Source organism: Aspergillus campestris (genome assembly GCF_002847485.1).
Source record: "Aspergillus campestris IBT 28561 chromosome Unknown P168scaffold_11, whole genome shotgun sequence".
NCBI classification, from domain to species: Eukaryota; Fungi; Ascomycota; class Eurotiomycetes; order Eurotiales; family Aspergillaceae; genus Aspergillus; species Aspergillus campestris.
Genome location: NW_020194346.1, coordinates 696,206 through 716,215, shown reverse-complemented (window position 1 = coordinate 716,215; position 20,010 = coordinate 696,206). Strand labels below are relative to the sequence as shown.

Below are 20,010 nucleotides of genomic sequence, written 5' to 3'. Positions count from 1 at the left end.
TAGCCAGATGACCCAGAATAACAAGGTTTGACCACGAGGGAGCGATTCGTTCTGGATCGCAGATGATGTCCAGGATTGATCCCGGGCGCTTAATCGTCAGCCCGGATACTGTCTAGTTCGGTCTCACTGCCTCGCCTCTTCTTTCCATAAGTCTCTGTCCAGGCAATTGTTCCCGAACACCCCGCGTACGCGCTGCGTAAGAAGCTTTCTGTGCGATGACAAGGATTGTGGAGACACATCTATAATGGCACTCATCTCACAAAGGATCACAGGGCGGCTAGCGAAGCTATTTTTACCCCCGCGTCGCAGAGACGAGGTTGTCTGTCATGGGACCTGGCACTGTTTATCTGAAGAGAGCTAGGAGTGAGACGTGTTTTATCTGTTGGACGTGATATCGTTGATGGAGGTTGGATCCAAAGTGGCAGAGATCGATAACAATGAGCCCTTGACAATGCCACAAGAGATATCCAACGAGGCAGTGTCAGAACCAACATTCCTTCGACTGCGGACGATGGAAGACATCATAATATGCCTCCACAGCTGTCAATATGTGTTTACCCGCAAGGCGCACTGGATCTGTGCACTGACTGTGGCTGCCAGCCGGGTTCGTTTGATGCACAGCTCACGCTGGGTTACAACGGCAGGATATGCCGAGCGTGGATATGAGCATGTCTCACATAACGGGGGTGTGCCTCGTCCTGTTTATAAACACGGCATGACCCGTTGATCTTCTCCCTACTGCTCTGCATATATTCTTTCCAGTATACATCACAACCGAAATGCTTTCCTTCAGGGTACTCCTATTTCTTTCCCTCCTTCTAGGAGTATACGCCTTTCCCACCCGGCATGATCCCACCCACACAGATGACTCCAGCCAAGCCATCAAGGAAGTGACATCCACCCTCACGACAACAAAATGGGCCCGCTGCATCATCCCCCAAACCGTCTCCCTCCCCCTAAACCAGACCAAGCCCAGTCTCCCCACCCCAGCCAACGGCCTCACCCTCAAACACCTCGCTATCGGCCGCGGCACCCAAAACTACACCTGCACCGGCACCGACAAAACCACCGCACCGACCCAAATCGGAGCCGTCGCGACCCTCTTCGACGGCTCCTGTCTCGCCGCCCAGCAAAAGACAGACGCCCAGCGAGCCTTATCGTCCGTCGTAGGCGTCGTGAAGATGATCCCCCTCCAGCCGCTGCAGCTGGCCGCGTGGCTGCTAAACCGGGTGTTCTTCTGGGGAGCGGAAGAAAAGAACCTTGTCATCGGACGGCATTACTTCCTAGCTGACGGGACGCCGTTGTTTGAGTTCGGACGGGGCGGAGACGAGGACGACTGGGTGCTGGCGAAGAAGGATGCTAGCGGGACGCCTTTCGTGGTTAATGCTAATGCCGGGGATGATGCGCCGTGGTTGAAGCTGGTGAAGACGGATGGGAGGGGGATTCAGGAGATATATAGGGTGTATACAGCTGGGGGGAATGCGCCCTCGACGTGCGAGGGACAGAAGGAGTTTTTTGAGGTGGAGTATGCGGCGGAGTATTGGTTTTATGGATGATCTTTATCTTTTTAGTATTTATTTATGATATGACTCAATGAATATGATATGACTGTATAGTTTAGTGTACTTAGTAGAGTTAGCCAATCTCGGAAGAAAGCCGGAGTGCGGGGACATCCGACAGTAGGTATAAAACAGTCCACTGTCCATTAACTACACCATCTTTCTCCAACTACACATCCTCCCTCTATAACTACACCATCTCAATATCATACCTCCAAAATGGCCCAACAACCCCCAAAGCAAGAATACCACCACATAACCCCCGAGAACGCCAAAACCTTCGTCCTCACCCTCCTCCAAAAAAACAACATCCCCGCCCCCCACGCCGAAACAATAACCCACGCCCTCATCCAAGCCGACCTCCGCGGCGTCGACACCCACGGCATAAACCGCCTCCCCTCCTACCTGGAACGCCTGCGCCGGGGCACCCTAAACGGCACCGCCACCCCGACAATAACCCAAACGACCCCCGTCGTAGCCCACATCGACGGGCAAAACGGGTTCGGGTTCGTCGCCGCGCACGCCGGCATGAAAGCCGCCATTGCTTCAGCAGAGGTTTACGGCATCGGGCTGGCGAGCGTCAAGCGCAGTAACCATTTCGGCATGTCGGCGTGGCTGGTGCAGCAGGCGCTCGACAGCGGGATGATGAGTCTTGTGTTTACGAATAGTTCGCCGGCGTTGCCTGCTTGGGGCGGGAGGGAGAAGTTGTTGGGGGTTAGTCCGATTGCGTGTGGGGCGCCTGCGGGGGAGGCGCCGGCGTTTATATTGGATATGGCGCCTTCTGTTGCTGCGCGGGGGAAGATTTATAAGGCTGCGCGGAGGGGGGAGGAGATTCCGGGGGATTGGGCGCTTGATGGGGAGGGGAAGCGGACTACTGATGCGCGCGCTGCGCTTGAGGGTGTGATGTTGCCTATGGGGGGACCGAAGGGGAGCGGGTTGGCGGTTATGATGGATGTGTTTTCGGGGGTGTTGTCTGGGTCTGCGTTTGCGGGGAATGTGGTTGGGCCGTATGATAGTGAGAATGAGAGGGAGGCGGATGTGGGGCATTTTTTGGTGGCGATTCGGCCGGATTTGTTTATGGGGTTGGAGGAGTTTAAGGAGAGGATGGATTATTTGTATCGGAGGGTTGTTGGAGGGGAGAGGATGGAGGGGGTTGACAGGATTTATTATCCGGGGGAGATTGAGTTGATTGTCAAGGAGGAGAGGATGAGGGAGGGGATTCCGTTTGTGGAGGGGGAGATTGAGGCGTTGAATAGGGAGGCTGATAGGGCTGGGGCGCCGCGGTTGGTTGTGGGTTGATCTTTTGGTTTGAGGCTATAGTAGGTAGTATGTATAGCGTGGATATATAGTATTGAGCATGGCGTATAAAATATGTCTGGCCTCAGGGAAGTATACGGCTCATGTACTGATAGTAGTCTGCCAGGATTAGGATCAGGATGATTCTAGCAGTGACAGTGGTCTATACTCTATATTTGGACTCCATATGCACTCTATATGCACTCTATATGTACTTTAAACATTAGACATGATGTATCATCAATCTCGCGCCCCTTTCTCTCCCTCCGTAACGACAGGTTCAGGAGACTTCACCCCCAGCGCACTATTCTGCTGCCCCGCATCCTCCATCAACCTCAATAAATACCGATGCGACTCAGCCGCATACTTACACCTGGTTCTTATAACCGCCCCATACCTATAGAACAAGAACGGTGCTGGCATACACAGCAGCGACAAGAACGCCGGAATACTCGGCGCCCAATGAATCCCCAGCCCATCATACATATACGTCGCGATGATCGGGAACACCGCGCCAAAAATACACCGCAGCACGGCATTCGCAGCCAAAACCGACGCCGCGTATATCGTGTACGAGTCGATCAGGTAGTTCATGACCCCCAGGTAAATGAGGATGAGGCCGAAGCCGAAGGGCGCGGTGCCGATGATGCTGACGGACCAGTGGATAGAGGGGTGGTTAGTCCAGGCGAACCAGAACTGGCTGATGGGGATGGCGATGGCAGCAGGCATGCACTGGACGAGGCGGGTTTCGGGGGGTGCGAAGCCGCCGTGGGCGTCCTGGACGCGCATGTAGTGGAAGTTTGCGGGGATTGTGCACAGGATGCCGATGATGATGCCGACCATGACGCCGAGGAAGGCGAGGCCGCCGACGCCCGGGTTCCAGCCGCGGGTTTGCTCGTAGACGATGGGGAAGGCGGCGAAGAGCATGTAGAGGGTGCCGTAGACGATGGCGATGTAGGTTGCGAAGAGGGAGACAATGGGCTCGCGGATGAGGAGGACCCAGGGCCGGGAGAGGGAGACGGCGAGGAGGCGGGTGAAGGGGAGGCGGGGCTTGTCGATGTCGATTTTGCTGCTGTAGACTTTGCCGGTTAGGTGGGAGAGGCGGGCGGCGCGGCGGCGGAGGAGGAGCGGCGCGTAGGTCTCGGGCACGCCGACTGCTGTGAGGAGCCAGACGAGGGCGCCGCTGGCGGCGAGGAAGCCTTCGACCCAGCGCCAGCCGGCGTTCATGCCGAGGAAGCCGCCTGTGATGGGGCCTAGGGCGGGGCCTAGGTACGGGGCCGCGGCGTAGAGGCTTAGGGCTAGGCCTCGCTGTCGCGCGGGGTACATGTCGGAGATGCTGCCGCCGCCGTTGGCTATGGGGGAGGACCCGAAGGCGCCGGCGAAGAAGCGCAGGATCAGCAGGGACCAGATGTTTTGGACGCCTGCGCAGCCGGCGGAGAAGGCGGACATTAGGAAGAAGCTGCAGAAGAATGGGACCTGGCGTCCGACAACCTGGGAATTGTGAGTCTTCCTGGTAGCTTTGTACGAAAGAGGGTTGACATACCTCGCTCAAAGGAGCCCACAGCAGGGGCCCCACGGCGAAACCCAAGACGAAGAGGGACAGCCCGAGTGTGGCAACCTGGGTACTGACGCCAAAGTACGCCACCACCTCTCCGACGCTGCCGCTGTAGGCGGAGGACGTCAGGGAGACGACCATTGTGGAGAAGGCGACAATCAGGGTGATGGACAGCTTGCGCACGGTACTGAACTGCATAGGGTTGCGCGGGTCATTGGGAATCCACGACACGGAGTACGGGTCTTCTTCGGTGCCTGACCCCGGGTAGTCATAGTCCAGGACCTCCTGGGTGATGGCGGCCTGGTCAGTGAGCATGCGCCAGTACGGGATACTGGCACGGTAGACTCCTGCCAGGGGAGAGTGAGGTTTGTTTTCCACATCGTCCAACATGGCGACGTCCTCGACCTGTCGAGGCAATTGTCCAGCTCAGTAGACTAAAGGGGTGATCAGATTGGTCTAGAAATATTTTTTTTTTTATACCTCCCTTCACCAACAATAAAATTTCTTCAACGCCAGCAGGAATCTTAGTAGGTGCAGAAAATTCTACCCTCGGAATGTATCAACCGAAACAACGAAAGCATAACACCGACACCACAACTCGGCTGTTTGAAAATCATCAAATCAAACCCGTCGGGAGAGATCGTGTCGTTTCGCACCATCTCTAATTTTCCTATTGTCATCGGTTGTCGGTCGTCGGTAAGATACTTAAGTGTGTAAGACTAAGATGTCTCCACCGGACCCATATGGACTAAGTAGCCGTGATAGCTAACCAACCTGATAGCCACAGCCACCAATCGGTTTGGTCGGGTTTGATCTGGCTGATATGACATTCCGACATCATTTGGTAGATAGATGGTATCCACATGTGAAAGTATCTGACACCGGCGGACTAGACTGGAGGTGTTATGAGTCAGTCTGGTGCGGTGGAGTATTTAGGGACCATTGCTTGGCGAGGCTTGACTGACGGGATATTCGGTAACTCGGTTTGAGACCGAGATATGTGGGCTGTTCTCCCGGATGGATTCCCATGGCTTAACCAAGGGATTGTCAACACTGTGGAGATTTGGTAGTAGGTATTAGCCCTAGTATCGAGGATGAAGTAACTTCTTCTAGATCAACACTTCAACCAATGTCAACCGGGATAGAGGAACCGGATGTAGTACAGGCAGGAATATAGCCATTCGGCGACCCGCCTCAAGGACCGGCCCGAGCTTCTTGGCCTTGAAATCAAGGCTGCTCATCCGGCTAGCTCATTTCTACCACTACATAGTACCTACTATATAACCGGATGTAGTTACTCAAAAAAACGAAACAGCGTAATTCGTATCTATCTATAATATAAAACACTCAAATAGGCTCATCCCTCGGCTCAATCAACACCTCATTAACAGAAACATGCGCCGGCTGGCGCAGCGCATAAACAATCGCACCCGCCACATCATCCGGGCTCAGAATCTGCGCCCCGGAGGCACCTCCGTACTTCTTGACAGCCTCCTCGTCGGTCGACATACCCAGCAAATCCGTCTGCGTATTACCCGGCTGGACAGCCGTAACGCGCAGCCCGGTGCCCGCGGTCTCAACACGCAGCGCCTGCAGCGTAGCCTCCACGAAGAACTTGCTGGCGGAGTAGACGCCCAGCCCGGGGAACACCTTGCGGCCTGCGTCGGAGGAGATGGCGACGACGTGGCCGGACCCGCGCGCGAGCATGTCTGGCACGGTGGACGACAGCGCGTGGAGGAGACCCTTGCAGTTGACGTCAACTGTGCGCTCCCATTCGTCGGTCTGCGTGTTCGCCATGAGCGTGAAGTACATGACGCCTGCGCAGGCGATGATGTAATCGACGGGCCCGAGCTCGCTGCGGGCGCTGCGGACGAGGTCTTCGACTTGGGTCTTGTTGGTTACGTCCGTGGCGCGGATGATGGCCTTCACGCCGTGGGATTGGGCCTGCTGCTGGATGGATTTGAGGGCGTCGAGGCGACGGGCGCCCAGCGCGACGTGGCAGCCTTCTTTGGCGAGGGCTTTGGCGACCGCTGCGCCGATGCCGGAGGACGCGCCGGTTATGACGGCGACGCGGCCGCTGAGGGGCCCGCGCGGGCGGATGGTGGGCGAGGTGGTGCGGGACGGGGGCTTGGAGAGCCAGCCGCGGGCGAACCAGTGGCGGGTGTAGGTCTCCATCAGGACGCTGTCGACCTTGGGGCGTTCGACGACTGCGCGGAAGGGGCGCGTGGCGGCGTTGTCGAGTACGACGATGCCCTTGAGGAAGTCCACGGTGGGCATGCCGCTGCGCAGGATGTCGACTGTGAAGGCGCCATCGCCGCCTTTGACGGACCCGCGCTTCTCCGTCCACAGCGCGACCCACTCTTCCCAGCCTAGGCGTTGCGTGGGGTACCCGAGCTCGGCCAGGTGGTCGAAGACGGAGCGCGTGCTGACGGGGTTGGGATCGCCGAGGTGGAAGACGGTGGTCTCGGCGTGAGTCTGGGCGGAGAGGTGGATGATGGACTTGCTGACGAAGTCGACGGGGGTCATCTCCGCGCGCCAGCCGTCGACGTCAGGGGCGTAGCCCAGTTTGATGGATTCGACGAAAAGCGCGGAGAGCAGGTCCCACGCGTTGGCCGCGCCCGTCTGGCTGTGCCCGCTGATTGTGCCCGCGCGGTGGACCTTCACGGGGAGACCGCGACGGCCGGCCTCGAGGACCAGCCGCTCTGCCACCCACTTGGTCTGTCCGTATCCGTCGAGGAGCTTGGTGGGGACTTCGTCCACGTCCAACATGGCGTCCTCGGTCCAGCCCTTCTCGCTAGGGTGCGGGGGAGCACGCCGTTCGTCGAGACGTATTGCACGGTCGCGCCGCCTTGGGAAGCGAGGCGCAGGATTTCCTTGGTGCCGCCGATGTTGGCCGTGCGCAGGGCGGCGTACGGATACACGAGGTTGACCGTTGCGGCGGCGTGGACGATGACTTGCACGCGGCTCGCCAGCGCGTCGAACGAGTCGCGCGAGAGGCCCAGCCGGTGTCGCGACAGGTTACCCGGGAGAACCTCCACCCGCTCCATGATGGAATCACGCCACAGGCCCATGTCCAGGAGATTGCGGCGGATGCGCGCCACGCCACCCGATCGGTCGTCGCCCGCCGGGTCCGTGAACCGGACCAGACAGATGATCCGAGCGGTGGTGCTCTCCAGCAGATCGTGGAGGAGGAACGCGCCCAGGTATCCGGTGACACCGGTGAGCAGGACGGTGTCGGCGTCCGTGACGGAGCAGATACGGGCATCGGTGGGCCGGATGTCCTCGTCGAGGGTCGAGTCGGCACGCAGGAAGGCCGGGAGATCGGCCTGCACCGCCGCGGTGTGTCCGTCGCGCACCGCGCGGACGGTCTGCAGATGGCCGTCCAGGGTGGCATTCTCGGCCAGACGGGCGATCGGGACCGTGAAGCCGAAGTTTCGCGTCAGCCGCGAAGCGAGATCCGCGATGGACAGCGAGTGTCCGCCCAGGTCGAAGAAGTTGTCTTCGCACCGCAGGAGGGACTGTGACGTCTTCAAGCTGGCCGCCCAGAAGGCGGCGATATGGTCGAGGCCGATCGGATCGCGCTCCGCCTCCTCTCCGCCGTTGACGGTGGGGCTGGCACTCCGCGGCGGCGGCAGGCCCTTGCGGTCGACCTTGCCCGAGACCCCGTGGGTGGGCAGCTCGTGCAACTCCACCCACTGGGCGGGGATCATGTATTGCGCCAGGTACGGCAGCAGGGCGCGGCGGGCGACGGGGCTGTGGCCCGACGGGTTGATCTCGATCTGGGGCCGATCGGCGGACTCGTCCCGGTCGCGGACCACGTACGCCACCAGCTCCTTTTCCAGGCCGTCGCCGTGGGCTACCACGGCGCAGTTGCTGACCGCCAGGCGCTTGATGATTTCGTTTTCGACCTTGGCGGGCACGACGGAATACCCGCGGAGCTTGATCATGTCGCCCACGCGCCCGGTGATCTCGAGGAAGCCCGAGTCCAGAATGCGGGCTTTATCGCCGGTGCGGTACATCCGGGATCCCGGGGTCGGGTCGAAGGGGTCGGGAGTGATGGCCTTGCGGGTGGCCTCGGGCAGGTTGAGGTACTCCCGGGCGAGGAGCGGGCCTCCGACAAACAGCTCCCCACTCACTCCCACGGGGAGCTGCTGACCCTCCTGGTCCAGAATGTACGTCCGCTCCGGGTCCAGGGGCGGTCCCACGGGGCAGTACTGCGCGTCGCTCGTCAGCATCTCCCGGATGTCGCCACAGGCGACCTCGTGGGTCTCGCAAGTGCTGTAGCAATTTAGCAGGCGGGTGTTGGGCAGACACTTGGTGGCCCGCCGTCCGAGATCGGTGGTGACCACCTCGCCGTTGAGCCACAAGGTGCGGAGCTGGGGCAGACGGGTGTCCAGATGGGGGTGTCGGACCAGGACCGTGGCCAACAGGGTGGGGGTCATCAAGGTTTCGGTAATGTGCTTGGATTCCAGGAGATCGACCAGCGCCGCCGGATCGTAGCTGATTTCGTCGGGCACTGTCACCACGGTGGCGCCCCGCAAGAGCGGGCGGAGGATCTCCCAGATGAAGAAGACGTTGCAGGCAACGCGATCGCCGGGGTGGAGGTCCTGGACGGTGAATCTCAGGTCGTAGGAATACACGGGGGCGCGGTGGGGGTTGGCGATGCCCTTCGGCTTGCCCGTGGTGCCGGAGGAGTAGGACACAAAGGCCAGTCGGTCGAGGTCATCGTCCGCCGGCAGCGGGGACGCTTCCTTCGCATGTCCATTGACTTCCGCCAGCGGTTCGTCAAGAAGGATTACGGGAGCGCTGCCACCGACCTTGGCCGCTTCCGCCTTGTGGGTGAGAACGACGGCGGGGGTGGCATCCGCCAACACATCGGCTAACAGATCCGGTGGATAGGCCAGCTCGAGGACCAGAAAGGCGCCTCCCGCACGGAGAGCGGCCAGACAGGCGATGACATAGTGGGCACTCCGCGGCAGCAGGACGCCCACCAGGCTGTCCCGACTCACACCGTAATCGCGCAGGCGTTGAGCCAGGCGGTCCACCTCCTGTGCCAACTCATTATAGGTATAGGTAGTCTCTCCGTCTTCCAAGGCGGGGGCGTCGGGGGTCGCGAGAACCTGTTTGTTGAAGAGGGCCGACAGGTCTTTGGTGATATCAATGTGGGACATGGTTCAAGACCGGGGGGAGGAGAATCTATGTGATTAAGTCCCAGTAACGCTGGACCGTGGGGGTCTAACTAAAAGACACGACTGATCTGGAGAGAATAAATACTCCACAAAACTGTTCAACCCCACCACACTCTAGAAGTTCACGAGATCAACGAGGGGAAAGTCACCGTGGTCCAACGGTAATGATAGATCTTGAGAACACGAGGATGACCGTTTGTAGCAAGGTAACCGGAGTGAGGAGGAGGGATGGGAGGGGGGGAAAGAAGAGAAGGGAAGGCAAGCCGGGGCAAACTGTTGAGAAACGGGGACCCCAGCAAGGTTTCTCCATGATGAAAGTGGGTTTAGGATCAAGTTTGACCAGAAGATTCAACCAGTGGCCGTGATAGTGAATCTGGACTAAATCCCGAAGCGGATTGGTCGATGTTGCTTCTCAGGGCTGTCGGGGATCAGTCTAACCCGATCGGGCATTGAGCTGGATCCTGAGGCAGCTAATTGGTCGAAATGGACAACTCAATGGAGCCAACTGGACAATTTTCACATGCACCACTCCACTACACTGGTTGCTGGAATTTGGTTGATTCTGTCAATGGTTATTTCTTGATCCAATTTTCCCCTTATTTTACTCCGTACTTTCTTTTTTTTCTTTTCCTTTGGCGCCCCACGCGAGGAAGATTTTCCCTATTCCGGTAATCCGCCTTTTTCTCAGTAAAAATCAGAATGATATGAATAATATTGGTGGGTAATGGATTCTAAATGTCTCATTCAGGTACAGTGTGGCGTTCGCCTCAGGGTTGTTGGGCCGAGAGCCCTGTCACTCTACCCGCAGCCATTGGCGGAAAGTCAGGCAAGAAGCTTATGGGCTACCTTATATACCTGGTGGGTATCATTATATATGCTAAAAATATAAAATCATGAGCCCTACATGATGGATATCAATATTGTACTATTTCCATTGTTAGGTCTGGTAGCTGTCTTAAATTAGAGGTACTCGTCAGAATCTCAACTGGGAAACAGATCACGCGAGTCCTGACTATGTAGTACATATATAGCACAAACTATAACGCTCGAGTCACTTAGTGCCCAGGCATGCCCAGCAATTCTCTATCAAATGAAATTGTATGATACAAAATACAAGTTGAAATAAATAGAATAAAACATGAACACATTTTACAAAAGAAAGAAAAAAACTCTCTTCTCCACACCCCCTCAATACAATCACACCCACTGGACCAGATATCCACAAATACGACCATGATGTCAAAACGACACCAGCAAAAAAGCAATATAAAGACGGGTTCTCTCCTTCGGTACTTTGGTATCTTTGTAGCCGATACCTCTAACGACCTAGTTATATCAAGGGATCTATCTAAACCAATCATTCCCAACGCCCTCGCACCATTTCGATCCTCCCCTCTCATATAGAATGATATCTCCTAAGGGTTATACACCTTCCTCCCTCCGCAACCCCGAATAAAACTCCCTCTCCTCGTATACACGCACATCCTCCCCGGCGTAGATCCGCCCCCGCTTCTCCTCGCGCATCCGTAGCCGCCGCACCCGGCGCACATCCCACTCCACATTGCGAGTCAGCCACCACGTCCACGCATTCGTTATGCACGCCGCCCCGACCATCCCCGCGCAGATGGCAAACGGTGTCTTGTACCCGTTGCCTGCGAAGCGCTCCTGGAACAGCTGCGGGCCGATCACGCCCCCGACCTGTCCCACGCACGACTGGAATGCTAGCGTGAAGGCTGCGCCTGTTGTGCCTTTCAAAGAAGAGCTTCGCCCTGTTCATCCCTATATCAGAATATCACTCTTGTAGTAAGCGGGAAGGGAAAAGGATGGGGGAAACATACAAGCCCAGAACGGAATAAAATACACCGCATAAAACATATTCCCCAACACACAAGCCACATACACCCCAACAGGCGACCTCAACGCCGCCAGCAGCACAAAAAACAACAGCATGGGCCCCATGATGCATAAATTGACGAACGCCGGCCGCGTCATATACGCCTGCTTCTGGAACCACCCGCTGAACAAGACAGCCAGCACGGCCGCCGCGCAGGGCGGGATGTTCAGCAGCTGGTTGCGCGGAAGCCCCGCGAACCCCAGGCTGGTTGTGATGGTCGGTAGCTCCCAGGTGAGGGCGTACCCAGCGAGATTGACCAGTAGCTGGGAGAACATGAAGGCGTAGGTGCGTGGGTCGACCAGCGAGTCCAGCACCTCGGATTTGGCGAAGTTTGCGTCACCCGTCCGCGGGGCGTTTTCGGAGAGGCAGGCTTCGATGTAGGCTTGTTCTCGAGGGGTGAGCCATTTGTCGCTGCGGGGACTTTTGGGCCAGTCGGGGAGAACGAGGTAAACTATTACGGCGAAGAGGATCGTGAAGAGGCCTTCGAGGAGGTAGACCCTAGTAGCAACCAGCATTGTCCGTCAGCTTGATCATGGTATTCGCCTGACCAGACGGAAGAAGGGGGGGTTACCATCGCCACGCACTCATCTCGCACATCCCATTCATATAAGAAATCCCATATGCCAACAACGACCCCAAAATACCCGAGAAGTTCTGGAACGCAAACATCCACATAATCGGCTTGCCCATCTCGTCGCTGCGGTACCAGCCGCACAGCTGCGCCGCGATCCCCGGAAACAAGCCTGCCTCGCACATGCCCAGCAGGAAGCGCAGCGCCCACATCGTCTCTTTATTGTTTGCTGCTGCGTGGCATGCCAGCACGACGCCCCAGCTGAGGATGATGCGCGACTGCCATAGCCGGGGGGTGAGTCTTTTGAGCATCATGTTGCTGGGGACTTCGAAGATGATGTAGCTGATCTGGGTTTGTTAGTTTCTCACTCTTGTTTAGTAGTATCAGCCATATAGATAAAGAACAGTGACTGACAAAATAAATAGATTGCACCCAATTGTACTCATCCGTCGTCATACTAAGCTCTGTAAGCACATTCCGCTCACTTCCAACCTGGAGCACCTTGACATTCGCAGCATTCGTATAGTCAATCTAGTCTGTCAGTCTCAGCCCTGCCTATCCCCCAAAGAGTGGAAGATAACCCACAGTCTTGACGAGGTACATCATCCCAATAAGCGGTAAGAACCGCCAATCGATCTTCCTCCGCACTACCCTGTCTTCTTCGGGTGTAAAAGACTGCAAGAGAGCTTTTCTAGCCGCATCCTCCCCGTCTCTTGCAGCTGGCCTCCCAATATCGGAATCGCTGCTTTCAGCTGCATATTCGGATTTTTCTACCTTTTCCGCCATTATACAAGGAAAAATAAATAATAAAAAGTTTGGAGAAGTCGAGACCAGCCCCGACTGCGCAATATTGCACCCAAGAGGGGAACCGCATCGTTTTAAAACTTCCACCCTCACAGCATAGCGCAAGACCAATATCTCCTCCACATCACGCAATTGACCATCTCCAACAACAAATGTTAATCTTATCTGACATTCCCCCAGTGTGGAGAATTTGGAGCTGCCACGCGGGGAGATTCTTCTTCCAGCGTTGTTGGTTGGGTACCTAGATCCTTGTACATGGGGTGATGGCGCGACGGGATGGCGTGCGCGACGCAGTCAGGACTTGTTATTGGCGTTGGAAGTACCAACGTGCTGATTTACTGCTTTAAGGTTGTTGTTTTCTCGGCCGGGTTGGAGGTTTGGTTTTTGGGATGGGCTAGATCGTGGGAGTTGTATGTCGGTAGATGAACCCTGGTGATCTACATGTATTTTCTGTTTCTATTGACGGCAGTTTCTAGACAGGGATGTTAATCAGTGAAATTGTCAATTGATAAATACTATTTGCAAATTATACAGACTATGATTATGTACAAACTGTGATTTAAATAATTGAATTAGGTAATTGAATCGTTTCTCTTTTAGAATATATATCGCAGCGTTGTCGCGTCTGAAGCTATTCAGTGTGTGAACACCAAAAGTGAAAATGATGGCATCCATGCGCTATGAGGGCAATGATATTGCTTCATGTCTAAAAATAGAGACAGATGTGCGCTGGTAATGCATAGTAAAGAGAAAGTTTAATCTATCCTCAGTCCTGGGAAGTGGATCTGGTATCAAGAGCTGTTCACTTCATTTATCTATTCCAAGTTTTGAAACTAACCTACAGTAAGAAACCTAAATACCCTAAATACAAACTAGCCAAAGCGAATATTCAGACCCTTAAACCACCAACTAAGAACCGTTGACCGCCTGCTCACCCTCCACCGCAGCAACAACACCCACCAACCTAGTCATGATCTCATCCTCCGAAACGGTATCCGGCAACAGCTTAGCAGCAGAATCAAGCAGTCCACCCTTAGCCTTGTTAATCTCAAAGAACCTTCCATTCCACGAGTAAAGTATCTCGCCGTGACGATCAAAGTCCACAAAAAGCTTGAGCACACTGCGCGCCACGACCTCGGCATCCTGCACCTCCGCACCCAGCGTCTCGACGACCTCGCGGATGACTATCCCGGAAGCTGTCCATGACGGTGCGATGGCGTTAATGCGTAGCGTTGACTCCAGCTCGCCCGTGAGTCCATGCAAAAGGCCCACCACGCCGTGCTTTGTGGTACAGTAGTCTGGCGCGGGGAAGTTCTGGATTGCTGATGCTGATGCGCTGAGCACAATGCTGCGGGACTTGGAATCGACGCTGTCCTGACGCAGGTAGTGCATGGCGAGACGGACAGTGTTGATCACGCCGAGGAAGTTCACGTTGATGGTCGCTAGGTCGGGGGGCGCGAGCAGCCCGTCTGCGTCGAGGGTAGCGTCGAGGAAGTTTCTGGTGGGCTTGATGCCCGCGTTGGCGAAGACGTGGTCGATTTGGCCGAAGTGTTGGTAGCCTGCGATGAAGAGGGCGCGGATGCTGTGCCAGTCGGTGACGTCGGTTTTGGCGAAGAGGAGGTCTGGGGTGTTGAGAATATCTTCCGATAGGGGCGTTAGGTCGCCGGCGATGATGTTTGCCCCGAGCTGGAGGCACAATTGGAGGGTTGCGTTGCCGATGCCGGAGCTGCATCCTGTGTGTATGGCTTGTTAGAATGTGTAAATGGTAGAGAGGATGGGGAAAGTGTACCCGTTATGAGAACAGTTTTCCCCTTTATGGAGATCAGGTCGTCGACGGTGATGTGGAGCTCGGTCATGGTGGTGGATATCGAAGTTTGGGAGTTGAGAGATGAAGACGAAGTTGGATAAGGGAGGGTTAGGAACAAATGATGATGGAGATTGCCTGGGGACTGTTGCTTGATCAGCGGAAGCAATAATATAAGCAAGGCGTACCCCTCAGCTACCTAAACAGGGGAACTGGGATTCATTCACAGATATCAACTGAGTCACTGGTTCAGTGCATGATGATAAATTCGGCTACATGAATCCGGGTCATTCACGTATGTTCAGTCTGGTCTCGGATTTGCGCCAGGATGTGTCTTGATTATGTGACATGTGAAAAGTCTGTAAGGAGATACTATACGAACACATCGTATGAGAATTGGCAGAGAAGGAAAAAAAAGAGACTGATATGTTTGGTGCACACGTAAGGTTCCCTGACTAGTTGAAGATAGTATAATGGGGTTTTAAGATTTCAGGGTTTTGCAAGCTAGATGCCATACCTTTGAGACTGAGTTCCTGTATTGAGCACCTGGAGTAGCTTAATCTGGACGTTATATAAGTCATTCCAACCATTTTGTTTGGAGCTTATGGTCATTTTTGAAAAGTCGGTGTTTCCCTAGTATATAGAATGAGCAATTCCATAGTAAATAAGTGTAGAAACTTGAAGCGTTCAACTCTATGTGGTGTATATATATTAGCTCGGGCAAGGCTGTATACAGTGGCCCTACTTAGAGAAGCTCATATGTTGAGGTTTTTCTCAACATAGCATTATGATGGACTACAAGTCATTTGCAACATTGCGCTCAAGCTAGACTTGAAACCTTTGCCATGTCTACTTTGCTAAACGAGACACTGCCATATACCTGGCCGGAGAGCTATGACACAAGAGAAGCATCCGTGCCATTCCGTCAGTGACGTGGAAATGGGTAATCTGTATAGTGTACATTCCTCTCTATATTTGACAAACGTCATAGCAGCACAGGATAAAGCCGGTGGGGCCCAGAAACCAGATCAATGAAAATAAAAATAACACGGGAGATATGCGAAACGGTATGACAGCCACGGTGGCGCAGTGCGTGCAGATCCCCCACTCGCCACATCCATACCTTTCATGCCATGTGTCAAGCTAGCTTCTTGACTTCAGCTGTCATCTGTCGGAAGCTCCGATGAGCTTGGGCCATATTTGTTTGTTGGACTAACTTTAACTAGGCAGATGTTCGGGGAATTGTCTTGGTAGATGGGTCAATGGTGTGCTGCTTTTTGATAGAAGCGCAGAGCTTTGCTCGGGTGTACCGATGTTTCGCGGACAGCTATGTGGTTGTCTTGGCCTGTAAATCTTCTATTGGTGTAGTCTACTCGTAATACAGTCTTAAAAGTGTTAATGCCGGTTTTTGATATAGCTGGAGTTTTTCGCCATCTTGTTGGCCTGTTAAATTGCCATGGGAAACAGAGGGTGCCTGGATTTGAGCCACAATCACGTGATATAAAATATGCACGTGACGCGATTACCTGATTCAGAAACTAGCCGCCAGCTCCAAGAGCCTGCTGCTTTGCGCCGATACCGCGACGCGTTTCAACAGGAGTGCAGCTCGACGACACCTATCAATCTCCCACATCATTATACCACTCTCTACCAATTTGCTGGTGAATCGCATGGTCGAGTAAAGCTACCTTTTACTGCCAATATCACCCGTGCGTGTGTAACTGCCGCATCCGCCTCCTCCACCCTTCCTCGCAACCAACCCTCCGACATCACCATCCGCAACCCACCTCTACAATATGACTACCGATTACAGCAAGAAGACGAATGCAGAGCTCGTCGAGATTCTGAAGGCGCGCTCCCTGCCGCACACAGGGAAGAAGGCAGAGATGGTGGCTCGCATCCAGGAAGACGACGCTAGCAAGGCTACCAACTCCGCCGCGGCTCCCGCTGCCGCTCCCAAGGGCGACACCGCGGACGACGTCATCGACTGGGAGGACGACGAGGTCCCCGCCGAGACAGCGAAACCGTCCACCGAAGCCGCCGCGCCGGCCGAGAATACCGAAGCGCCTAACCCACAGCCCGACGCCGCCCCCGCCGCCCCAGAGGAGCCCCAGGCGGAGCCCAAGGGCACCGAGGGAGATACACAAGAAGGCTCGAGCCAATCTACTGCGACCGCGCAGGCGGAGGAGAAACCGGCTACCAATTACGCCAAGGGTCTGCCCGTCACTGAGTTGGAGGAGGAACTGAAGAAGCGCAAGGCTCGCGCGGAGAAGTTTGGAATCACGGAGGATTCGCAGGCTGCGATTGCTGAGGCCGAGCAGAGGCTAGAACGTGCTAAGCGTTTTGGCGCGGAGGCTGAGGTTCCTGCCAATGCGGGCGTGAGCAAACTGGACGAAGCGCTGCCGACTGAGCAGCCTCGCAAGAGAGGCCGCGGCCAGACTGATCAGGGCGGTCGTGGAGGCAAGAGACGCGATGTTGGGGGCAGAGGCCAGGGACAGGGTCAGGGCCAAGGACAGGGCCAAGGTCGAGGCGGCCGCGGCCGTGGCGGTCGCCAGCAAGGTCGCAACCAGCAGGGCGGCGCACGACCTACCAACGGTGGTGGTCAAGCCCCGATGAGTGAGAAGGACAGGTCGGCTATGGAGGCCCGGAAGAAGCGGTTTGCTGCCGCGTGAGCGATCGGAAGTGTCGACTCTAATTTTGCTGCCATTCTTTACCATCTTTTTCCATCTTAACTTTGTGTCTGTTGGCGTTTATGGGAAATTTACTGTGTCCACTAGGTAGCATACATTCTCTTATGAAATCTTGAAAAGCTGCTGTGCAGGCATCATGTAGCGTCTATCCATCTGTTCTTGGTTGAAGCGTATACCTACCATTAGCGATGTATCGAGCATTGGCGAGGATAGCCGATGAGTAGCAGTAACACGTGCAGAACATTCCAGTCCAAGCCGAGACGCCACCAATACCACGTCGGGAGAAGCGTAGTATCCGATAAGCTGTTTGAGTCTTCTCCTGGCTAACAGATATCTTACGATCAGGGTTGCTCCCTGTAGCCAGTTCCCTTTCCCACGAATCTACTCGACATCAGCACCATCTCGTATTGAATGTCCCGACCTGCACTCGGCAATTACGGAATCTTGAACAAAGTTGTCGCGTCGGTGAGCCTATTCTCACCTCCAGCCCCTGAGTCGTGCGTCTGGGGTTATTGGGAATGTGCCTGTATGGTTGCACGCTAACCACCCTGGTCTGTGCGACCTAATGCGCAGGCGCCATGGGGGCGGTATATGTACCTACACGTATTCCTTGCTCGTACAGGAAGCCTGTCGCTGGTCTGTCCCAAGAGTCTGGAAATGAAATGCACCAGAGTCTGCGCCATGTGGTGGCGTGGCAATCTATCTACCTGTATCTGTAGGGGGTAATGAATGGCTGAATGAGGATGCAGGATGGAAGTTATGGAGATAGGAAGGTATTGGTGCGTAATTATAAGAGGAAAATTATAGCATATCTTTACAATATGAAAAGCACCATACCTTAGGATCCTCGCTGAGGGGTGGTCAATATACATATAGTCGAAATACCATAAATATCTATGATCGTAGCCAGATGCCCAGTTTGGAAAAAAACCCGGGCATCCTTGCCATAAGCGCTGCAATATAAGGTCTATTATCAGGTTGGTTACATTTTCTAGATATTCATCTCCTATAAAAAAATTCTTGATTATCGGTCAAATCCCGTGAGTCAAAGCTTTGTACATTGTCAGCTGAAAGATCCAGAGCTGTGCTGTTATTCCCCGATCGGATCTGATCGGCAGTGCTTTTGCTGGCTGCAGGAGATGGTGCATTGACTGAAGAAAATCTAGAGTCCAGAACGAGAGGTCTGAGCCTCGCACTGTGCCGTCCGAGCATCATTCGTAGAGAAGAAACCCAGCCTATCTCTTGATTAAAAACGTCGCAAGGCTCTGTAATTGACTCTCGTCCGATATATTAGGCTTTTACCAGCACCGTATTTTATAACCCCTCTTCCCCTGAGATCAGAACAGACTGGATTTTTACCGCCGTCCCCACCAGGATCCCAGGTATCACGAAGCCGCCTGCAACCCTTTGGCGAATCCTCTGGCGGGACTCACACCATCCAAGACCGTGCTAAGCCCGGCGGGTGGGATCCAGTTCGCCCCGCGCGTCCAAACCTGGCCCATCGGTCAATCACAAGCGACCATTGCATCTCGCCCATCTAGCGGCGGATCAGGCCCCACTGCTCAGCGACTCCACCATTTCCGCGGGACGGGGGAGTTCCAAGATTCCCATCCCATCACGCTTGCACCGTCATGATACATGGGGATTGGGGAGGGGGAGGGGGAGGTCCACGCACAAGCGACTCTAGGTCTCGGCTTGAAGAGACCAGGTGCTATGTAGGGTCCCTGAGTGGTTGTCGGGATTCAATATATTTCGAACCTATTCTGTGTCCGTTGAGAGTTGTGGGTCGCTTCCCTGTTATTCTCCGGGTGTATTCTCCTGGATGGGTGAGAGCCATCATTGGGCGATGAGTGGCTCGGGACGAACCTTCCAACGAACCAGAGAATGGTAGAATCTGGACGTAACGGGGAAGCGAGCCCGTGAAATGGGATCGCGTAGGTCCTGTATTTTCTATCGTTATCAGTGCTCTTATACTATTTTTAGCGTGCTTAGTATGTCCGTGTTCGCGATAGCGGGGGGTGTTCTGAGGCCTAAAGAAAACGGGGTCTTCATCATCGCTTACGACCGTTTGGGGCAGTCAATGACGCTGTCGATGGATGAGATAAGGATGGCGCAGTCTTCCACTCTGATCGTCCAGTATCATGAAAGACACTAGGGTTCTAAAAAACACTAGGGGATCGCAAATCATCGGACTCCCCGGGCAAGTCAGAAGTCAGTGATGACCAGGTGACTGCTGACTAGTGCATTAGTTGCGGATCCACCTCTGGCTAAGAAAAGAACGCCTTGAGAAATGTCCGACATCCATCAAATCACAGTCTGTCCCCAACAACACACAGACCAACCAAGGCTCAAAACCAACACAAGCTACAGGCAGTTTTTGCTGATGCCTGTTCGTGGCTTCTTGGTTTCTTTCCCAGATTCCACTCTCGTGGAGGACGCCGATGTCGCATGGGACGGCTTCCCGCTATCCCACGCCACTCTCCCCCGTCTCAACCTGTCATATCCCAATGTCTACCGGCATCTCCTAGCGGCCAGTAACGGTCTAATGAATAGCGGGCTACGGTAATCGAACAGGCCCACGGGGTGGACATTCCATTGCTCCTCCTTCGGTGCACGACCCCATCCCAAGCGACCCAGTCAGACTGTGG

At 54.9% G+C, this 20,010-nt stretch overlaps 7 protein-coding genes across 7 annotated transcripts; 3 read left to right on the top strand and 4 right to left on the bottom strand.

The window, feature by feature from the left end:
• Positions 1–779: 779 nt before the first annotated feature.
• On the top strand, positions 780–1,556 carry P168DRAFT_284320 (DUF3455 domain-containing protein; the record flags this gene model as incomplete). The annotated part of the gene is made up of 1 exon (XM_024836125.1): positions 780–1,556. One exon carries the CDS (start codon positions 780–782, stop codon positions 1,554–1,556), a length of 777 nt encoding a protein of 258 aa, XP_024690160.1.
• Positions 1,557–1,739: 183 nt separating this feature from the next.
• P168DRAFT_258203 (Ldh family oxidoreductase) lies at positions 1,740–2,989 on the top strand. Its single transcript, XM_024834589.1, has one exon. It carries the CDS (start codon positions 1,779–1,781, stop codon positions 2,856–2,858), a length of 1,080 nt encoding a protein of 359 aa, XP_024690159.1. The 5' UTR covers positions 1,740–1,778; the 3' UTR covers positions 2,859–2,989.
• A 106-nt stretch (positions 2,990–3,095) lies between these two features.
• P168DRAFT_321147 (MFS transporter) lies at positions 3,096–4,800 on the bottom strand (the record flags this gene model as incomplete). The annotated part of the gene is made up of 2 exons (XM_024840434.1): positions 3,096–4,346; positions 4,399–4,800. 2 exons carry the CDS (start codon positions 4,798–4,800, stop codon positions 3,096–3,098), a joined length of 1,653 nt encoding a protein of 550 aa, XP_024690158.1.
• Positions 4,801–5,757: 957 nt separating this feature from the next.
• P168DRAFT_329517 (non-ribosomal peptide synthetase) lies at positions 5,758–9,748 on the bottom strand (the record flags this gene model as incomplete). Its single annotated transcript, XM_024841479.1, has 2 exons — positions 7,248–9,748; positions 5,758–7,197 (listed from the first exon to the last, which is right to left on the bottom strand). The coding sequence occupies exons 1-2, from the start codon at positions 9,579–9,581 to the stop codon at positions 5,758–5,760; spliced, it is 3,774 nt and encodes a 1,257-aa protein (XP_024690157.1). The 5' UTR covers positions 9,582–9,748.
• A 1,181-nt stretch (positions 9,749–10,929) lies between these two features.
• On the bottom strand, positions 10,930–12,850 carry P168DRAFT_274028 (MFS general substrate transporter; the record flags this gene model as incomplete). Its single annotated transcript, XM_024835396.1, has 5 exons — positions 10,930–11,368; positions 11,396–11,991; positions 12,065–12,411; positions 12,479–12,595; positions 12,650–12,850. 5 exons carry the CDS (start codon positions 12,848–12,850, stop codon positions 11,022–11,024), a joined length of 1,608 nt encoding a protein of 535 aa, XP_024690156.1. The 3' UTR covers positions 10,930–11,021.
• A 927-nt stretch (positions 12,851–13,777) lies between these two features.
• Positions 13,778–14,724, bottom strand: P168DRAFT_299149 (short-chain dehydrogenase; the record flags this gene model as incomplete). Its single annotated transcript, XM_024838314.1, has 2 exons — positions 13,778–14,601; positions 14,658–14,724. The coding sequence occupies 2 exons, from the start codon at positions 14,722–14,724 to the stop codon at positions 13,778–13,780; spliced, it is 891 nt and encodes a 296-aa protein (XP_024690155.1).
• A 1,492-nt stretch (positions 14,725–16,216) lies between these two features.
• P168DRAFT_292662 (SAP domain-containing protein) lies at positions 16,217–17,486 on the top strand. Its single transcript, XM_024837637.1, has one exon. The coding sequence runs from the start codon at positions 16,469–16,471 to the stop codon at positions 17,342–17,344; it is 876 nt and encodes a 291-aa protein (XP_024690154.1). The 5' UTR covers positions 16,217–16,468; the 3' UTR covers positions 17,345–17,486.
• Positions 17,487–20,010: the final 2,524 nt, after the last annotated feature.